Source organism: Ammospiza nelsoni, chromosome 10, assembly GCF_027579445.1.
Source record: "Ammospiza nelsoni isolate bAmmNel1 chromosome 10, bAmmNel1.pri, whole genome shotgun sequence".
Classification (NCBI taxonomy): domain Eukaryota; kingdom Metazoa; phylum Chordata; class Aves; order Passeriformes; family Passerellidae; genus Ammospiza; species Ammospiza nelsoni.
In genome coordinates this window covers 10957806-10974015 of record NC_080642.1, presented here as the reverse complement: position 1 = coordinate 10974015, position 16210 = coordinate 10957806, and the positions used below count along the sequence as shown (strand labels likewise).

Genomic DNA, 16210 nt, shown 5'->3' with positions numbered 1-16210 from the left:
TGCATTATTTCCTGGCTCTACAACCAGCTGCCACCAGAAACACGGGCTGGAGTGCTGCTGTCTGGCCATTCCCATTTTCTGGTCCAGTTGTGAAGCTTGTGCCTTCACTCTGAAACCAGAGTAATGCAGCTGTGTGTGCCTGCTCTGCACACCTGCTGCTCTGTGCACCTGCCCATACTTATAATAACTTACAATCAGGCGTTTACCCATGTGCATGAATTTTAGCTCAAGGATGAATTCAGGGGAGTCTGGGGGCAAGCTTTAGGGTATGCAAGGACAGAGAACCACACGTGAGCCCGTGCTTCCCAAACACAGGCACGCACAGTGAGACTTTTGCCGAGAAATGTCTGAGAGAAGAGGAAACCAGGCTGCTCACCTGCAAGTCCTGGCAAGTGTTGAAGCTTGTTTTTGCCAGAAAAGGAAACAGGTATCGTTTACTACCCACAGAGCTGAGATCTGTGCTGAGTACAGCGCTGAGGCTGCTCTCTGACTCACACCCCCCGAGGGAGTGACATGACCAAGGTGTTGAGCATTTGGCCAGGGCTGTGGCACACGAGGGCAATCTCTCTGAACAATTAGAGGAGTCTCTCTACCTGCAGACAGAAACATCCCAGTTTGATTTCACGGACTGTCTGTACACACGCCTCCTCTCACTTGGTCATGCTATTGTAAAGGACAAAAATTCAGCTTGCATGTTTACTTAAGAGCAGGCCAATCACTGAGGACTGTCACTAGGGGAGTACCTTTAGCCTAAAGAATACAGAGGAGATTGCAACATCTTGGATAAACCCAGGTCTTTCAGCTGAGATTAATGATCTGAAGGAATGGTATTTCCCAAAAGTCAGGTATAAAAACTAGGTGAAAATAGAGGGAAAACTCTTCGGGAGTTCCAATGGGGAAAAAAAAAACCAACACAAACAAACCAAAAAACAAAAGAGCCTCAGGCAGAGGAGGAAAGACAGTGATTAGGAGTAAAAAGAGGTTTTATTTTCCCCATTGAGGCAGAACAGAAAATCATCCAAGAAAAGAAATCAAATATTTCATGACTCAAAGGAAGGAAGTTCAGAAGAGGAGACTAGGTACTCTTAGGGATACTGTAAAATCCACTGCAAATTCCAGAGCACTGAGAACATTGAGGAGTGATGAAGGGGAAAAGTGGAGTTTCAGTGTTTATCTTGCTATGTAAATTCCTTGTGATGATTCCACAGAAATAGTTTCTGGGTTTTGAAATCTTCATGAAACATGAATAAAAAGTATCAACCTCAAATCATTCCTAGAAAGCAAAATACAAATTGGGTGTTCATGAGGCTGGCACTGTGCATGAGGGGACTGTGTAAAACTCTGTGTACAGATTGTCAGGGATGTTCAGTGGTCAAAGAAGCACTGGCAACTTGTGCCGCAGCCTGTGAGGGCTGCATGAGGTCTTGAGAGCACATGGATGTGTGTCCTTACTGCCTTTCATTGGCTTTGTTTGACCCAAGGCCACTCTGTTAGCCAGCAGCCCTGCCCAGTGCAGCACCATCAGGGACTGAGGAGCAATGCGATGGCTGCACTGCCCCTCAGGAGCACAGCATCCATCTCCAGGCTGCAATCCCACAGTAATCCTCACAGAATATTGCTGTTTCCAGTCTAAGTTCCATGTCCTTCTGGAAGGGGAAGACACTGAGCACAAATGCTGTCCCTACAATATGAGCAAGCAGTTAGACTCACTCTAACAACAGTTTTGGCACAAACTGTCCCCAGAGTGCCACCAGGATAAATTCGAAGATAAATCCTAAACCAAATTTTCCCAAGGACACCGTGGCCATGAATTTCAGTCCATGCAAGAGCTAGTAGCATGGTCAGGGTGCTACAACATGCATCACATGCTAGTTGCATGCATTTCCCCAAGATCAGTCTTGATGTGCCTCTCAGTACCAGCGCAATCAGATCATTGGTACCCAGGACTCCTCCCTGTACTTTCCTAGAAGGTTCAGTATAAAGTCCAAGACCTTCCCATCCCTCCTTCTGTTTCCCCTCCTGGCTGCTCAGAGCTTGTAGACAAAGGATCTAAATTTTCTAAAAGTGTCTTGGTGACTTTTAACCCTGTCCAGAGCTGACCTTGCACTGCAGGAGTCAGTGAGGAGCTGCCCAATCTGTCGGGGTAGGGGCTGGCAGGAGGGCCAGGAAAGGGGTGAATCAGTTCAGTGCTCTGAAGCACCAGGAGCCCTGCACATTCCTGTGCAGATGGACACTGTTGGACTGAAATGACTCCACAGATGTCAATGATCAAATCCAGACACTCCTAAATCCTCTCTCCTTAGGTCCACAAGAATTTCTGCTCTGCCTCTTTACCAGGCAAGGAATTGTTCCTCACAGGAATCAGCTCAAATAGCAAGCACCACGCTGGTTCCCCTGCTCCCTGTATCAGAGTTCTTCATGAATACACAGATAAATCCAGCTACTTTGTTATCTCTACATTGCCAATGAAAACTTTGCTGCTTTCTTCTTCTCCACTCCCAGAAGTATAAAACTGTGGTCCACAGAAACACAGGAAATCATTTATTCACATGCAGAATCACAGCTCCCTAATCCTTCAAAAGTGGAAAAAGGCATAACTGGAAAACTTTGCTACCAGGCAACTGGGGTGGATTTCATCACACCAGCACTGCTGCCTGGACACTGGAGACCCTGAGCCACAAGTGTTTTCAGAGCAAACCAGCTTTGCTTTGTCTCTGGCCGGTGGAGCAAGATTGCAGTGGCTTTTCTCCCCTTTGACCCCCCTGGCATTGCACAGGACTGCTCAGGTAATCATGAGTGTGTTTGTTTGTCTGTTTGCAAATCTCAGGAAGCAGCTCCAGCAAAATCTCCTAAGTCATCAGAATGCAGCAAAACACGGTGTCAAAACAATGCAACCCCATCCCTACCTCCATCAGGACCTTTATCAGGAATTATCACCTGCTTATCTCAGAGTTTGGGATTACAGCAGGTCCAGGCTGAAGGACCCCTCCTTCCAGCCTGTGGTGAGGGCGGGCAGCACTACCCAGCCCATGCTGTGCCCTCTGAAGGAGACATCATTTCCTCACTTTGCCTGCTATGATGCGTCAATATTCAAATATTCGTGCGGGAGAAAGGGAAACTAGAGTAACTGGACAAACACACACCCAAGACGGAGGACACTCCTTCCTGGTCTGTAATCCCCTGGTTCAATATACCTTAGCAAATCACTGAAGAGAAATTTCTCCCAGTAATGCAGAGGTGTACTGTCCTTATTAAAATGGTAGGTTCAAAAGTTTGGATTTGTTTGTGGATGATGAGTGTTTGCACAGCTGCCTCTCTGAAAGCCCTTCAAAAATCAGAGTGCTCATAATTCCCATTGCTGCTCTACTGCCTCCTCTGTGGCTGGTTATCCCACGCGTGCTGCATGTCCAGGAGCCAGGCAGCGAATCTGCCGGGGGAAAATGTCCCCTGCCTTGCCCGGTGGCACTGAGCGGGGCTGGGGAAGAGGGTCACACACACAGCACAGGTGGAACTGGCACAGCCCTGTCCCCACTCCCCTGCCCGCTGTGCTGGCTCCGGGAGGGACGGAGGGAGACCCGGAGGGCCAGGTTTACAGCTCCAGCAGGTGAATGGCAGCGGCGGGCTGTCAGTCCCAAGGAAGGCAAGGAGGGGTTCGTGCTCTCAGCAGCCCCAGCGCGAGGAGGGGGCAGACCAGGGCACAAACAGGGCACCCTTTCGAGGTGCCAAAACATCCAGGGGTACCAACGCAGCCGTCCTGTAGGGGACAGAAGGGATCATTCCTCTGTGGGGAGGGTGCAGGGAGGGGTCACGGGCCCTGAGGGAGGGTCACTCCCGTGAGGGGGGGTCACTCCCGGCCGTGCCGGGGCTGCCCGGGGCGATGCGGAGGGTCACAGGCCCTGAGGGAAGGTACACTCCCCTGAAGGAAGGTCACGGGCCCTGAGGGAGGGTCACTCCCCTGAGAGGGGGTCACTCCCCTGAGGGAGAGTCACTCCCGGCCGCGTCCGGGATTGCGCGGTACGATGCGGCACGGCGCGGGGGGGTCACAGGCCCTGAGGGAGGGCCACTCCCCTGAGGGAGGGTCACTCCCGGCCGCGCCCGGGGCTGCGCGGGGCGATGCGGAGGGTCACTCTCCTGAGGGAGGATCACTCTCCTGAGGGAGGGCCACTCCCCTGAGGGAGGGTCACTCCCGGCCGCGCCCGGGGCTGCGCGGCCCCCGCGGGGCGGGGCGGGAGCGCGGCCAGCAGGGGGCGCGCTGGGCGCGGGTTCAAGAGGCGCGCGGGGCGGCGCGCGAGCGGCAGAGCAGCAGCGCAGCGCGCGGGGCAGAGCGGCGCGCGCCCTCCGTCTGTCCGTCCCCTCAGGCCCCTCAGCCCGCAGACATGGCCAGCGGAGGGCTGCAGCTCCTGGGCTTCGTCATGGCCTTCCTCGGCTGGATCGGCATCATCATCAGCACCGCCATGCCCCAGTGGAAGATGGCATCCTACGCGGGGGACAACATCGTCACGGCCCAGGCGCTGTACGAGGGGCTGTGGATGTCGTGCGCCATGCAGAGCACGGGGCAGATCCAGTGCAAGGTGTACGACTCGCTGCTCAAGCTGGAAGGTAAGTTGGGGCTGGGAAGATGGTGAGGGTGTCGAGGTGTCCGTCCCGTCGGGGCTGTCCCCTCCGCCTCAGCGCCTCTGGTTTCGGTCGGGGCGGAGGGGACCAGTCCCGCAGGGTCATTACCCGGTGTCGGTCGCGTTAAAGTTCAGGGTGAACTCTCTGGACTGGGTTTGCCAGTCCTATTGCACGTCCAATGTCCCATCTACGCCGTCGTCCCCTCGCCCCCGCCCGGGTGCCTGTCGCTGTCGGGTCTCACGGTCTCTGTCCCGTTGGATTTACTCAGCCTGTCCCTTCAGGGTTGAAGGTGCAGGGCTCGGGGTCCCCCATCTCTTTCATGTCTCCTCATCCTGTCGGGGGTGGGATGCGTGTCTCTTGGGGCTCCCCGGGAGAGGAGCGGGGCGCTCCAGGGGCGGTGCTCGGGCAGGCGCGGGAGCTGCCCCGCATCCCCCTGCCCGCCCCCCCAGAAATGCCCCGGGAGGAGGAAGGGTGAGATTCTGTACGTGCGTTCCGGAAAGCGCCGTGTTTGCGAACAAGTGCTTTTGGCTGTAGAGGTCCAGCCCAGGGACTGGGCTGCCCTCGTTGGGCAGCAGCGCTCAGCAGCGTGGCCGGAGTGGGCTCTTGAAGCACGGGTCCTGTTTGCCTTTGGCTGTTTTGGTCTTTTGTTCTCTGGGAAAGTCGCTGCTGCTCCCGCGGAGCTTTTAAGCTGAGGACTGGCAGGTGAGCTGGCCTTCTGCCCAGGTAGTACTGCCTGGAGTTTTTAGACAGGCCAGTATGCCGAGATAATCTTTGGGTCTCTTATCTTGTCCTGGGACAGTGAAGCCATGGTGTGCAGGCAGGAGCTGCAGCCTGGCTGGCCGGGGGTGGCACGGGGGGTACCAGCCTGGCTGGCCGGGGGTGGCACGGGGGGTACCAGCCTGGCCGGCCGGGGGTCATTCGGATGCTCAAGCCGAGCTGGAGCCTCAGAGAGGGCTGTTTCTAGAGCGCCGGGGCAGATAACTCAGGCTGAGACCGAAAGGGGTTAAAACAAATGTACTACTTTCTCAATATCCCTTGTCTCATCGCAAGTCCTGGAACACCCTCATCCCTCCCTAATTAATAAAATATTAATTGCCACCGTGGTCACCTTCTCTTTCCCAAAAGAGTGAGCAGGCAGTTTCACGTAAACCGATGTCGGCGGGGAGTGTCCCCGAGTCCCGATTGCCACCAGCCCTTCCCATGTGTCACGCGGTGGAGCCCGAGCCACCTTCGCGGCCAGCCCACATCTGTCCCGCTGTTCCCTGCCCCAAAGCCCCGCAGGAGGTGCGGGTCGCGCCCATCGGGAGCGCTTCGCACCCACTCGGCACTGGCAGGGTGCGGGGCCGTGCTGATCGGGGCAGGGCTGGGCGCGCAGTCCGGACTGCTCGGGGTGCTAATTATGTGTCAGCTCAGCTTCAATCCTCTTATCTCTCACTGGGGGTGGGGGGCGAAGATGCTAGCAATGGCTGAGGAATCTCCATCCACCCCCTGGATGGCTTGCGAAAGGTAACCTTGCCTCGGGGACTGTGTGCAGCCCATTGTGCTGTAAATGGAGCCCGCCTTGAACAGGCTCCCCAAAACCTGCCCCAGGCCCTCCTGACCTGGCCATTCATGGCCGAGCGCCGAAACCAGCTGCTCCCTTCACCTTTGTCCGGCCAACAATGCGGGCTCTTCTCTTCCAGGGGAGGGAGTGACGGGGACCGAGGCTGAGCTTGTGGCGACCTTTTATGTTCTCACCGAGCTCTGCAGGACGGTATGCCTGAGAATTCTCAAATACCAGGGAGATCATAGGGTGTGTTATCCTCAGTGAGGGCTGGCAAAAGGGCTCCTCATTTCTGTGCGCCCTCAGCTTGCTTAGGCTGTGCCTTTCCCGCTTTTAGGCAGATCACGCCTGGGGGTGTACACCTTATCTTTCGTTTTCCCTCCTGGTGTCCCTTCAAGGTCTTGCAGTCACATAGGCCTGGGTCGGGACCAGCAGTTCTGGTTTGGGTGGAGGTGCCAAAAAAAAAACAAACCCCCCAAACCGTTTATACCCGATCAACAGCCACACCCCAGGACAGGTGCAATTGAGAGCTCCCTTACTGCATTCATCTGTGTCCCGGTGAAGGTGGCACAGCTGTGTGGGCAGAACTTCTGCCTGGCCAGCTTTCCTGCCAGGGCTTCATCTGCCCCAGGTGCTCTGAGCCACATGGCAGAGCCGCATGCACTGATGGGAGCGGCTCAGATCTGTAATTACTGTGTCCCCGTAGAAAGGACTGAACCTTCTTGCACCTGCAGTAACTCGTGTTGTGGGAATGCTGGAAGGCTTTGCCAGCAAGTTTTGGAACATCTGGTAGCTGTTGCCGTTCCTCTGGATGTGTCAGTGTTTGGCTGCAAGGCAGAGATGGGGTTGGCACAAGCTGATGAGCACCATTAGCCAAGCGAGGGGCCTGCAGCTTCCCGTGTGGGCACACTGCTGGAGTGCACCCGTGCTGGCACTCCTCCCGCAGCTGCGTTCAGCTGAGGGCTTATGTCACTGCTCCTATTCAGGCAACAGAAAGGCTGCGTTTTGCTGGCTTACGTGAAAAGCAGTGCGTGGCCACACGCAGACATAGAGGCAACAAATGCCACCCTTGCAACGAGGCTTTGTTGCACAGCCTCAGCATTGTTCTTGTGGCCCTCCAGCATGGTCCATGGAGCTTAGCCTGGCTTTGTGCTCCTCGGGGTCTCAGGGGGATGGTCCCAGACAGGAGGGAGTAGGGCTCCTGGTAGCTGTCTCTGAAAGGTTCCAGCCCCACCTAACCACATTCTTCTGTTCAGGACAGATGTTGTTCTGGATCCTGTCTAGGCTGTTTTAGCTGAAGATACTCATCGACCTGTTTTTTGCTGGGAGAGGTTCTGTGTTTGAGACAAGCTGAGACTCATCTATCACTTCATCACCAAACCTAGTACATCCACAATGAGCTTTTGTGCCCTAGCCCAAAAAATAAACAAGGTTTTGAATGCCCTCTGGGTCAAGCAACATGGCTGAAATGTGAAATCTTCCCTCCTACACCTTTACCTCCCTGGCTGAGCCTGTTCCAGTGGGTGGGGGGAAGGAACGGTTCAAGCTCAGGTTACTGCTGCTCAGTTCTGGTGGTTGGGGAGTTGGGATGGTGGCCCAGGGAGGGACAAAGCATGAGGGACATGTGTCCAATTCTCCATCTTTAGATCTTGATTAAGCAGGTAGAACCTGCTGATATCTGTGCTTTCATGTGGGTTAAGGGTTAATTTGCTACTGTGTTTCTCAATCCTTGTTCCTTCCTGATGAAAAATTGCGATTGAGTGATAAAACAGTCTCATTTGTGCCGGCTTTGAGAAGGTAGAGGGTTACTTGGAATGCCACCGAGGCTGTTCCTGTGCAGGGCCCTGGTGTCTGCAGGAGGGGATGGATGGAGTCTGTCGCAATACACTGGCTTTATTGCTCTGCAGGCAGCTTCTAAGCAGTTTTCAGTAGCTGGTGTTACTGTGTGTTACTAAATCTCTTGGTGAGGGAATTTCCAGGCTTTGTGGGAAAACAGGCTGCCCAGGTCTCCTCTGCCCAGGAATCTGGAAGTGGTGGGATCATGCTTGTTTTACTACCAATCTCTATTTGTCAGTGGGGGTAGGAGGGCATCGAACCTTACTTGCTTTCAGATATGCAGAGTACAAGGCCACTGTTACCTACTGAACTTGCCTCTTGTGTACTGGACATGCAGTAGGGAGTTCCTAACCGTCCCATTTTGTAAAAAACCCCAGGACCCAGAGTCCCTGTCCTGCCTGGATACCTCGGTATGGTCTTTTAGACTTGTAGGGAGGTGATTTGAAAGTGTCCAGACTGGAGTCTGCTGCTGGGTATGCAAGGTGGGCCTTTGCAGGGTCCAGTAGGGGGGTTGAAAGCCTCCAAGCCATTATCAGCTTTGAGTACAACTCCAAAGTGTGAGAGAGATGTTTGCTGGCCACCTCTGAAGCTTGCTCAGATCTTCAGTCCCCTGTCTACTGCACAAAAGTGACTTTCACATGCTGGCAGGGCAGACCTGCAGGATCTCAGCTCTCGCTCCTTCCAGGGAATCCAGCTTTCATGAAACCCCGGTGGGAAGGAAGGCTTTGAAGGCTGCTGGCTTCTCTCTCTGCTGGAGGTGGACAGTGGAACATGCTTCATGTACTGTAGGAGTGCTTGAAACTCCTGGGGAACTTCCTTCATAAGGATTAGAGGGAACTGCACAGCATCTGTTTCACCTGTATTTTGTCATCAGTTAGTTGGATGAAGGCCCATGGGAAGGGAAGGAAAAGTCCTTATTTTAAATTAAGGCAGTTGATGAGCATCCATATCAGAGAATAATCAGCACACAAAGCCATTACAGCAATTTTGCCTTACAAACAGGCATTACAAAAATCCCATGGCACTTTCCCAACAGCTTTTCTTTAATATGAAGTGACATAAACAGATTGAATAAGGAAATGGGATGATAGAGAAGACCTTCAAACATCTGCAGGTGAAGTACTGAAGTATTTTTTTATATAACTAAGCAGTTACCAGCAATTACTCCTGTCTCAGTTAATGGTAGTTGTGGGAAGGAAAGCATATTACTTAGGCCTCAGATAAACTGAATAAAGTTGCTTGTGTCCAAAACCACTAACAATAATTCTGAATAGTTTGTTAGTATTTTTTCAAAAGATGTGGGTGAAACAGGTGTGAGCTGCAGCTGCATGTTTGTGGACTTTGAGGTTTTTTATGCCCTGTAGAATGCACATTTGTAATTGTCATCAGGCATTTTAAGCTTCTGTTTTTCAGTTCTTGCTGCTCTGTTGCTGCAGGGTTTTCAGACGATGTCTCTCATTGCTAACCAGCAATCAAAAGGCTTGGCTTCAGAGTGAATACTGGTTTGTATTGACAAAATACTGTTGCCATCTGACAGCTCTTGTTTAGTGCCAGGCCACTTTGTCTTACCTTGTGTAGGACTGTTTTTTCCTCAAGGGCTCCCAGGGCTGCCTGGGTTTTTCTGTTCCTGTTGGTGAGACAGTTGCAGCAGCAAGGAGTGTGGGGGAAATCCTGTTTTCCCTCTAATATGGTAGAAGTTGTAAAGTTAAATTGCTGTGGATTACTTCTACTTGCTGTCAGCAGCCTGTCCTGTTTAGCAGGTTGAGACAATATTGTACTTGTATAATTTTGGATTTTTAAAGCATCTGGAAAGGCTCGTGTGAACAGCAGAACTATTATTAAAGTAGCTTTCCCAGCCCCTGGATGTGCAGCTTCCATTGACAGCGTGCCTGTTAATGTGTAGTTACTAACTGCTAGCTTGTATGATGATTAACTGTGGCCAGTGCACTGCACACATTGCAAAAGTGGTCGGAGGACAAAAGCCCTCCCTCCCAGGCTGTGCAGGGAGCACAGGGCAGGTGGAGGGTGGTTGGCTAACACAGCCATGTCACATTTCAGCTTCTTGGGACAAAGGAACAGAACGTTCTGCACGGGCAGAACCTGTTCTGCTGTCCCACTGCAAGTTTCCTCCGTGTTTCTGTCCCTTTGTGAGCCATGCATGAGGAGGGGGCGAGGGCACCAGGAGTTGTCCCAGCAGCGTCTGCTGAGAGTGGGCAGCCCTGGGGAATGCTCACAATGCTGTATTTTGTTCAGCTGCTTCTGCCAAGCTTTTGTGGCATGCATCCAGTTAATACTTATACATATTGAGATTTTGGTGCATTTCATAGTTGAGTTTTTAGAGGTCATAGAAACCTTTTCCAGCATTTTCCTTTGTTTGTCCCTTGGCACTGTGTGTGAAGGTGAAATGTTTTTTTTCTACCCTTATAACTATTTTTCTAGTTTTTAGAGATAGCATTGCCTATTTTGAGCTTCATGAAAGAACTCTTTCAAAACCCTCTCCTATAAAGTGATTTCTTCTGCAGCAAGACTGAGCCAAACTTCCTGTAGTCTTGATAAAACAGTTTTGGTACCTCTGCAGAACATAGGGTTTCCCATGCCTAGTACAAGCTGGTACTCAGCTGTGGGCCTCTCCAGAGCTTCTGCTGTAGGGCACAATTTAGCCTTAACTGTATGGCAGCTGAATTGGTTGCCTGTCAGCTGAAGCCTTTCTGAACACTGGCATCGCTGTTGTAAGGTAGAAATTACTTTTGGAGTGTAATCTCTGACACTGGAGATAAATAAATTAAAAACCAGTTTGGATAGTGCAGTGGTGATTTATGCTAAAGTGACAACTGGCTTTGTTAAAGGGTTTCTGTACGTGCAGCAGATGGGCTTTGATTAACACAAGGGTGGTGCAGAGGTGTGTCACCTTCCCCTTTGAAGGAAGTGAGAGGTGATATTAGCCAAGCTGATGGAGGAATTTTTCCCAAGAAAGCCAACACTCATCTTATGAAAGTGTGTTCCTTCCTGTTGCTCCGATGGTCTTTTTGTTGTGTTGTTTGTAACTGGTTTCATAATGTGTTGACAGAACAATAAGGCTGTGTGCAGGGGCAGATCCAGATCTGTTTTAGAGCAGAATTAGAGCCTGGTGCTGGTATGGGTCACAGGAGTTTTCCTGCACTAGCAGCTCTGTGGGACAAAGTGTAGTAAAGAAGCTGCAGAGGGTGGCTGTGTGGCTTTGCTCTCCTCCTGGCCAGGTCTGGGCTCTGAGTTTCAGGTTGGGCCACAGAGCCCATTGTTGGGGCAGGGACTCAGATGGGCTCACCATGAGCGTGCAGGTGCTCTGTTGAAGGCTTAAATCTTGCCCTTCAAGCCTGAAATGCTTTGTAGAGCTCTACCAGGATGCAGTTCAGGGTGTTTGAGGGGTGAGCTTCAGAACTGAGATTCTGTGTCAGGGGACACCTGTGCCTTGGTAACAGCATGCTCCCTGGAGCTTATTCATTTTATTAACTAGCCCTGTTTGTTCTCAGGGCTTTACAGGGCTGTGTATGAAAATTCATTCTGTTCAAACAAACCTGATTTGCCAGACAATGAAGCTCAGGCTCTTATTTCACTGCTAGTCAGGTGTTTTGTCACCTGAGGGTTTTTTTAGTAATGACTTGATTTACATTAGTACTTTTCTTTGGTATCAAGAAAATCTAAGTTCAGTAGCTCATATTCATAGGATTAATGTGTCCTCATGCCTTCAGATGGCTCCATATGAAAACCAAATCCCGAGGTACATCAAGTCTGTCTGCTGAGAACTCACTATGAGAGGCATCACTCCATGTTCCAACTCTTCAAAAGCACAAGAAGCTCTTAAAGCATTTAAGTGTCTGAGTCAGTTAAGCTAAATATTTTATGTAGAAAACAAGGTATTTTTCAATTGTCCGGGAAAGTCCTATTTCTTTTGCCATTGTATTTTTGTACCCTCTGAGACTCAAACTGAGAATGTAGCACAAAAACATCTGAATCAGCACCGAGTTACTTGTATAAAAGACAGGTTTTGGAAGTGTTGAGCAGTAAATGGGCCTCTCTGTCTGCTGTAGCACTATTCATATGTATGTCACTATTCATATTAAAACATGTGCTTAAGTACTTTGTCAAGGTAGAGCCTAAATCTGAATACTTCTTTTGATAAACAGATATGTCCTTCCAATTGGGATTCAAATGATCAAGGAACAAAAGATGTCTGGGGGCAATTCCCAGGTCATTTCCTGCAAAAGGCCCGTTGCCTTGCATGCCCTTGTTTGCCATGCATTTTAGAAGAGGCAGAGAGCCCTCTGATCCTGATGCATGGCAGCCTTGAGACTAAAGCTGAGAAGGAATGTCTTGCTTGGCTGTATCCTGTGTATTAGGGAGCAGGAATATTTAGATAGAAGATTGAGCCCAGTAATTTGAATTTTGATTTGTATCTTGACTTTACTTTGTGGGTAACTCAAATCCTGTTGTCTTCCAGGCAGTCTGCAGGCCACAAGGGCTTTGATGGTGGCTTCAATACTCCTGGGGCTCGTTGGAATGTTTGTTGCTGTGACAGGCATGAAATGCATGAAGTGCATGGAAGATGACCAGGTGAAGAAGATGAGGATGGCTGTCTTCGGTGGGGTGATCTTCATCATTTCAGGTTGGTAACACACAGATGTGTTGAGTGTGCTGTTTCCTAGGTGGCACATATCCTATGCAGAATGTGGGAGGGCTTGATGTGTTGCTCCAAGAGCATTTTGGTCTGGGAACTCCTTAGAGGACTTTGGCTCAGGCTACCTGAGACACCTTGGCACAGCATTACAATCTCCATATGGACTTCATGCTTTCCATATCTGTTGACCCTGCTTCAGTGAGAAAAGGCTGTCAGCAGAGCAGTCCTGCCTTTGCTGCATGTAACTGCAGGAAGCCTCAAGTCTGCTCTTAACTTCTGTCCCAACCAGCACTAAATGGAACAGCTCAGAACTTCCAGGGTAGCAGCAGCTCAGCTTTACTCCAGATTCTGATTCTACTGCATTCTTACTTTTGCAGTGATATTTTTGCTGATTGTTTTCTCTTAAACCATGACGTTATGTTCTCTTTGCAGGTCTGGCAGCACTGGTGGCCACCTCGTGGTATGGCAACAGGGTGGCTCGGGCCTTCTATGATCCTTTCACCCCTGTCAACACCAGGTACTGACCCATTTGGTGTAACACACTATGGTTTAGCATGACAAGTAGTCACAGGGCTTAGGTTTGGGTAGCAGTCACTCAAAACAAAGAAAGGAATTTTCTGAACTAGCTGGGCTGGCTTCAGGCTGTGCAGAAAGAGCTGTGACTGGATCTCATTATCCATGTGGCTCTTAGGTCTTGGCTTTAAGGTAACATCACTGCCAGAGATCTCACAGCTGGGACTTGTGTAATTTTTGCCCCACTATGTGCTGAAGGGCTGGTTTGCACAGAGGTTGGCCTGCAGCTGTTGGGGGTGACCCAAAATACTGGAGAAACCCAGCTCTGAGCTTTGAGGGTCAACAAAGCCTGACTGCTCCAAGCTGCTGCCTTGTAGGAAGCCACATCCATCCCAGTTTCTGCTTCCTCCCGCTATGTGTGAATGCATAACTGCAAGTAATACCTCTGGATCACAGTGATTCTCACTTTCTCTCTTCTTTCTTCTCCAGATTTGAGTTTGGGTCAGCTCTCTTTATTGGCTGGGCAGCTTCATCTCTGGCCATACTGGGGGGATCCTTCCTCTGCTGCTCCTGTCCACGGAGAGAAACTTCATATCCCCCCACCCGAGGCTACCCAAAAAATGCCTCCTCCACAGGGAAGGATTATGTATAAGGAAACAAAGAAGAGGAGCCACCAGCACTGGTAGTGAAAGCATTTTGGAGAGGACACTACAATGCCACTGTCCTGAGCAGAGTCCAGGCTCTAGGTTCTGCCTTCCTCTTCTCCCAAAAATGTGTATATTTTTGTAATCCTCTTTGCTACTGGACGTAACTTCTCCTTTCTCTCCCAGCCCGTGGAGGAAGGCTAGCCTAGATTCATAGGTATTGCCACTGGAAAGATGAAACCTCCAAGCTTGGGTTAAGTTTAGCATTTGGGAGTAAAAGGGAAAATGATACTGTTTTTATAGACGGATGTTGGTGCTTTTTTTAGTTGGTTGTTTTTATTTTTTTTAACTAGATGGTAACAATTCAGTCCCATATCCCATTAAGTTAGAGCCCAGTTTGGTGTGTGTAGAAATTAAAGGAACTTATATACAGAATGATGAAACCAATAGCTTAAGGGGAAACATAATTTTGGGGAAAAGGCTTTACATGTAAGAATGTTTGGAGATGTAAAATGCTCTTGTACTGTCTTATTGGCATCATCTTCAGCACCCTCCTTTCCATGCAGACAAAGGGTCAGAAACAAATTGCTGTGGCTTAAGTGGAAATCCACATTGTCCATGCACATGCTGTTGGCTAATGGAAGATGCAGTGTAAGGTAGAGACCACAGAAGTTACCAGACTCCCAAAGCATCTGCAGGTTTCCCTGGTGCCAGGGAAGAGCTCAAGGAAAAGGATTGCCTTCTGTTTTCACTGTGTGTCTATGGTGAGGCTGTGGCTGTTCCTTAGACACCGAGTGCTGCCAGTGGTTGTTTCTCCATGTTCCCACCCTGGCAGCTGAGCTTCAGCTTTGTCCCTGTGTCTGTTACAGGTCACCTTTTACACTCTCCTCTTTCCTCAAGGCTTTCTCACTTGGGCTTAGTTTCCCAATCTCTGTTTGCCTGAGGCAGCTAGCTGTGTAAAACCAAACTGAATGCACTGCCACTCCCTGATGTTTCCCCAAGGATACCTCACACACTGCCATTCCATCCTGTCTATTTCTTGTAAACACTTCCAGTGATGATATGAAGGCAAATTCCAAGAAAACTGACCCAAAGGTTATGGCATTTGCTTGTAATCCAAGTTCACCAAAGAGGAAGAAACAAACATTTTAAAGATATAGCCATCCTTGCATATTAAATCATGTCTAAAAAAATAATAATGCTGTTCATCAAAGGTTCCCACCCCTTCCCTTGAAACACCCACTCAGTCACTTGGTGTTGGCTGATGCTGGGAGTTAAGTCTTGTGATTCCTAGAGGGATGGTGCCACTTCTCCAAAGCTCCAGAAGGAAACTGGTACTTCTGACCAGGCTTTATAATGGTGTGTATGTTCAGAGGTATCAGATCTCTTGATTTCTTTCCATAGACAGGGAGAGCCTCTGGCTGAGCTGTGTACCACATTGGTGGTCTGTACAAACCTTGTACCTGACTCCTGCAGCATAAAGTTACTAAAAGAAACCAACCAGAGCATTTGCTTCAGGCTCGAGTTGCTGTTGGCCTGTACTTGGAGCTGGGCCATGTGGCTTCCCCTTCTCCATGGGGAATTGCCTCTGCACAGCAGCTGCCTCGGGAGACCTCTTGTCTTGGGAGGTGGCAGCTCAGGTCACATTAAAGAGCTGCTGAAGTCTGTGCTTTTGTATTTGCATTAACCCTGAGCCAGGGAGCAGATGCTTGTACTGGGAACTTGTACAAAGTGTTTAAACAATTTCAATAAATGGACTTTTTTAAGGAAAATCAGACTATTACTTCATTTCTTGTTTTTGAGCAGAACTTGGAACAGTGCACATGGAAGTGAAAAGTGGGACTTGGGCTTTTGGGAGCCTGCCTGCCAGGATGGAGCTTGTTTAGCTGTGTGTATCTACAGCAGACTTAGGTGGGGACAGATCTTCTGCAGTGAGTCAGGCAGTTGTGGCCTCTGGCAGAAACTCACTCAGTAATTGCTCCAATTGCAGCCCAGAAACCAGAAGGTCTGCTCTGCTCCTCGGCAAGGCAGGCTGCACCCTGGGTGGAGCAGGAAGGGGCAGGGGCAAGGCAGACTGGCCCTGGCAGGGGAGTGGGAGCTGCAGGAATGGGGAAGGGATGGGATAAGGAGCCAAGGTGTTCCCAGGAGAGGTGCTCTGCCTTCAGAGCAGGGAGAGTTCTGCTGATCCATGTATGACTCCTTCATCTCACTCTAAGGCCCTTCAGGGAGTGTACTGTGTGTGCTTCTATTGTGACAGCACAATGTTTCTTGCAGGCCAAGTAGAGAATGGTTCCTGTTGGGCATGGGGTCTTACAACCTGCTCTGATACCTCCCCAAGCTCTAGCCCCCTGCTTCTACCTGCCCTGGAAACCTTTTTCTGTTCATCAGGGTTTTGAGTTCATCCCT

The 16210-nt window shown here is 50.3% G+C and overlaps 1 protein-coding gene across 1 annotated transcript; it reads left to right on the top strand.

Annotated features, from left to right (window-relative positions):
* Nucleotides 1-4323: 4323 nt before the first annotated feature.
* Nucleotides 4324-15576, top strand: CLDN1 (claudin 1). The gene is made up of 4 exons (XM_059479142.1): nucleotides 4324-4599; nucleotides 12471-12635; nucleotides 13080-13164; nucleotides 13650-15576. The coding sequence occupies exons 1-4, from the start codon at nucleotides 4377-4379 to the stop codon at nucleotides 13810-13812; spliced, it is 636 nt and encodes a 211-aa protein (XP_059335125.1). The 5' UTR covers nucleotides 4324-4376; the 3' UTR covers nucleotides 13813-15576.
* The last annotated feature ends 634 nt before the right edge of the window (nucleotides 15577-16210 follow it).

Bases quoted from the DNA above. Each gene is read 5' to 3' on its own strand.
- CLDN1 (XM_059479142.1), top strand. From the start codon at position 4,377: ATGGCCAGCGGAGGGCTGCAGCTCCTGGGCTTCGTCATGGCCTTCCTC. The intron at 12,636-13,079 runs GTTGGTAACACA...TTCTCTTTGCAG, and splicing joins GGTGATCTTCATCATTTCAG to GTCTGGCAGCACTGGTGGCC. The intron at 13,165-13,649 runs GTACTGACCCAT...TTTCTTCTCCAG, and splicing joins TTCACCCCTGTCAACACCAG to ATTTGAGTTTGGGTCAGCTC.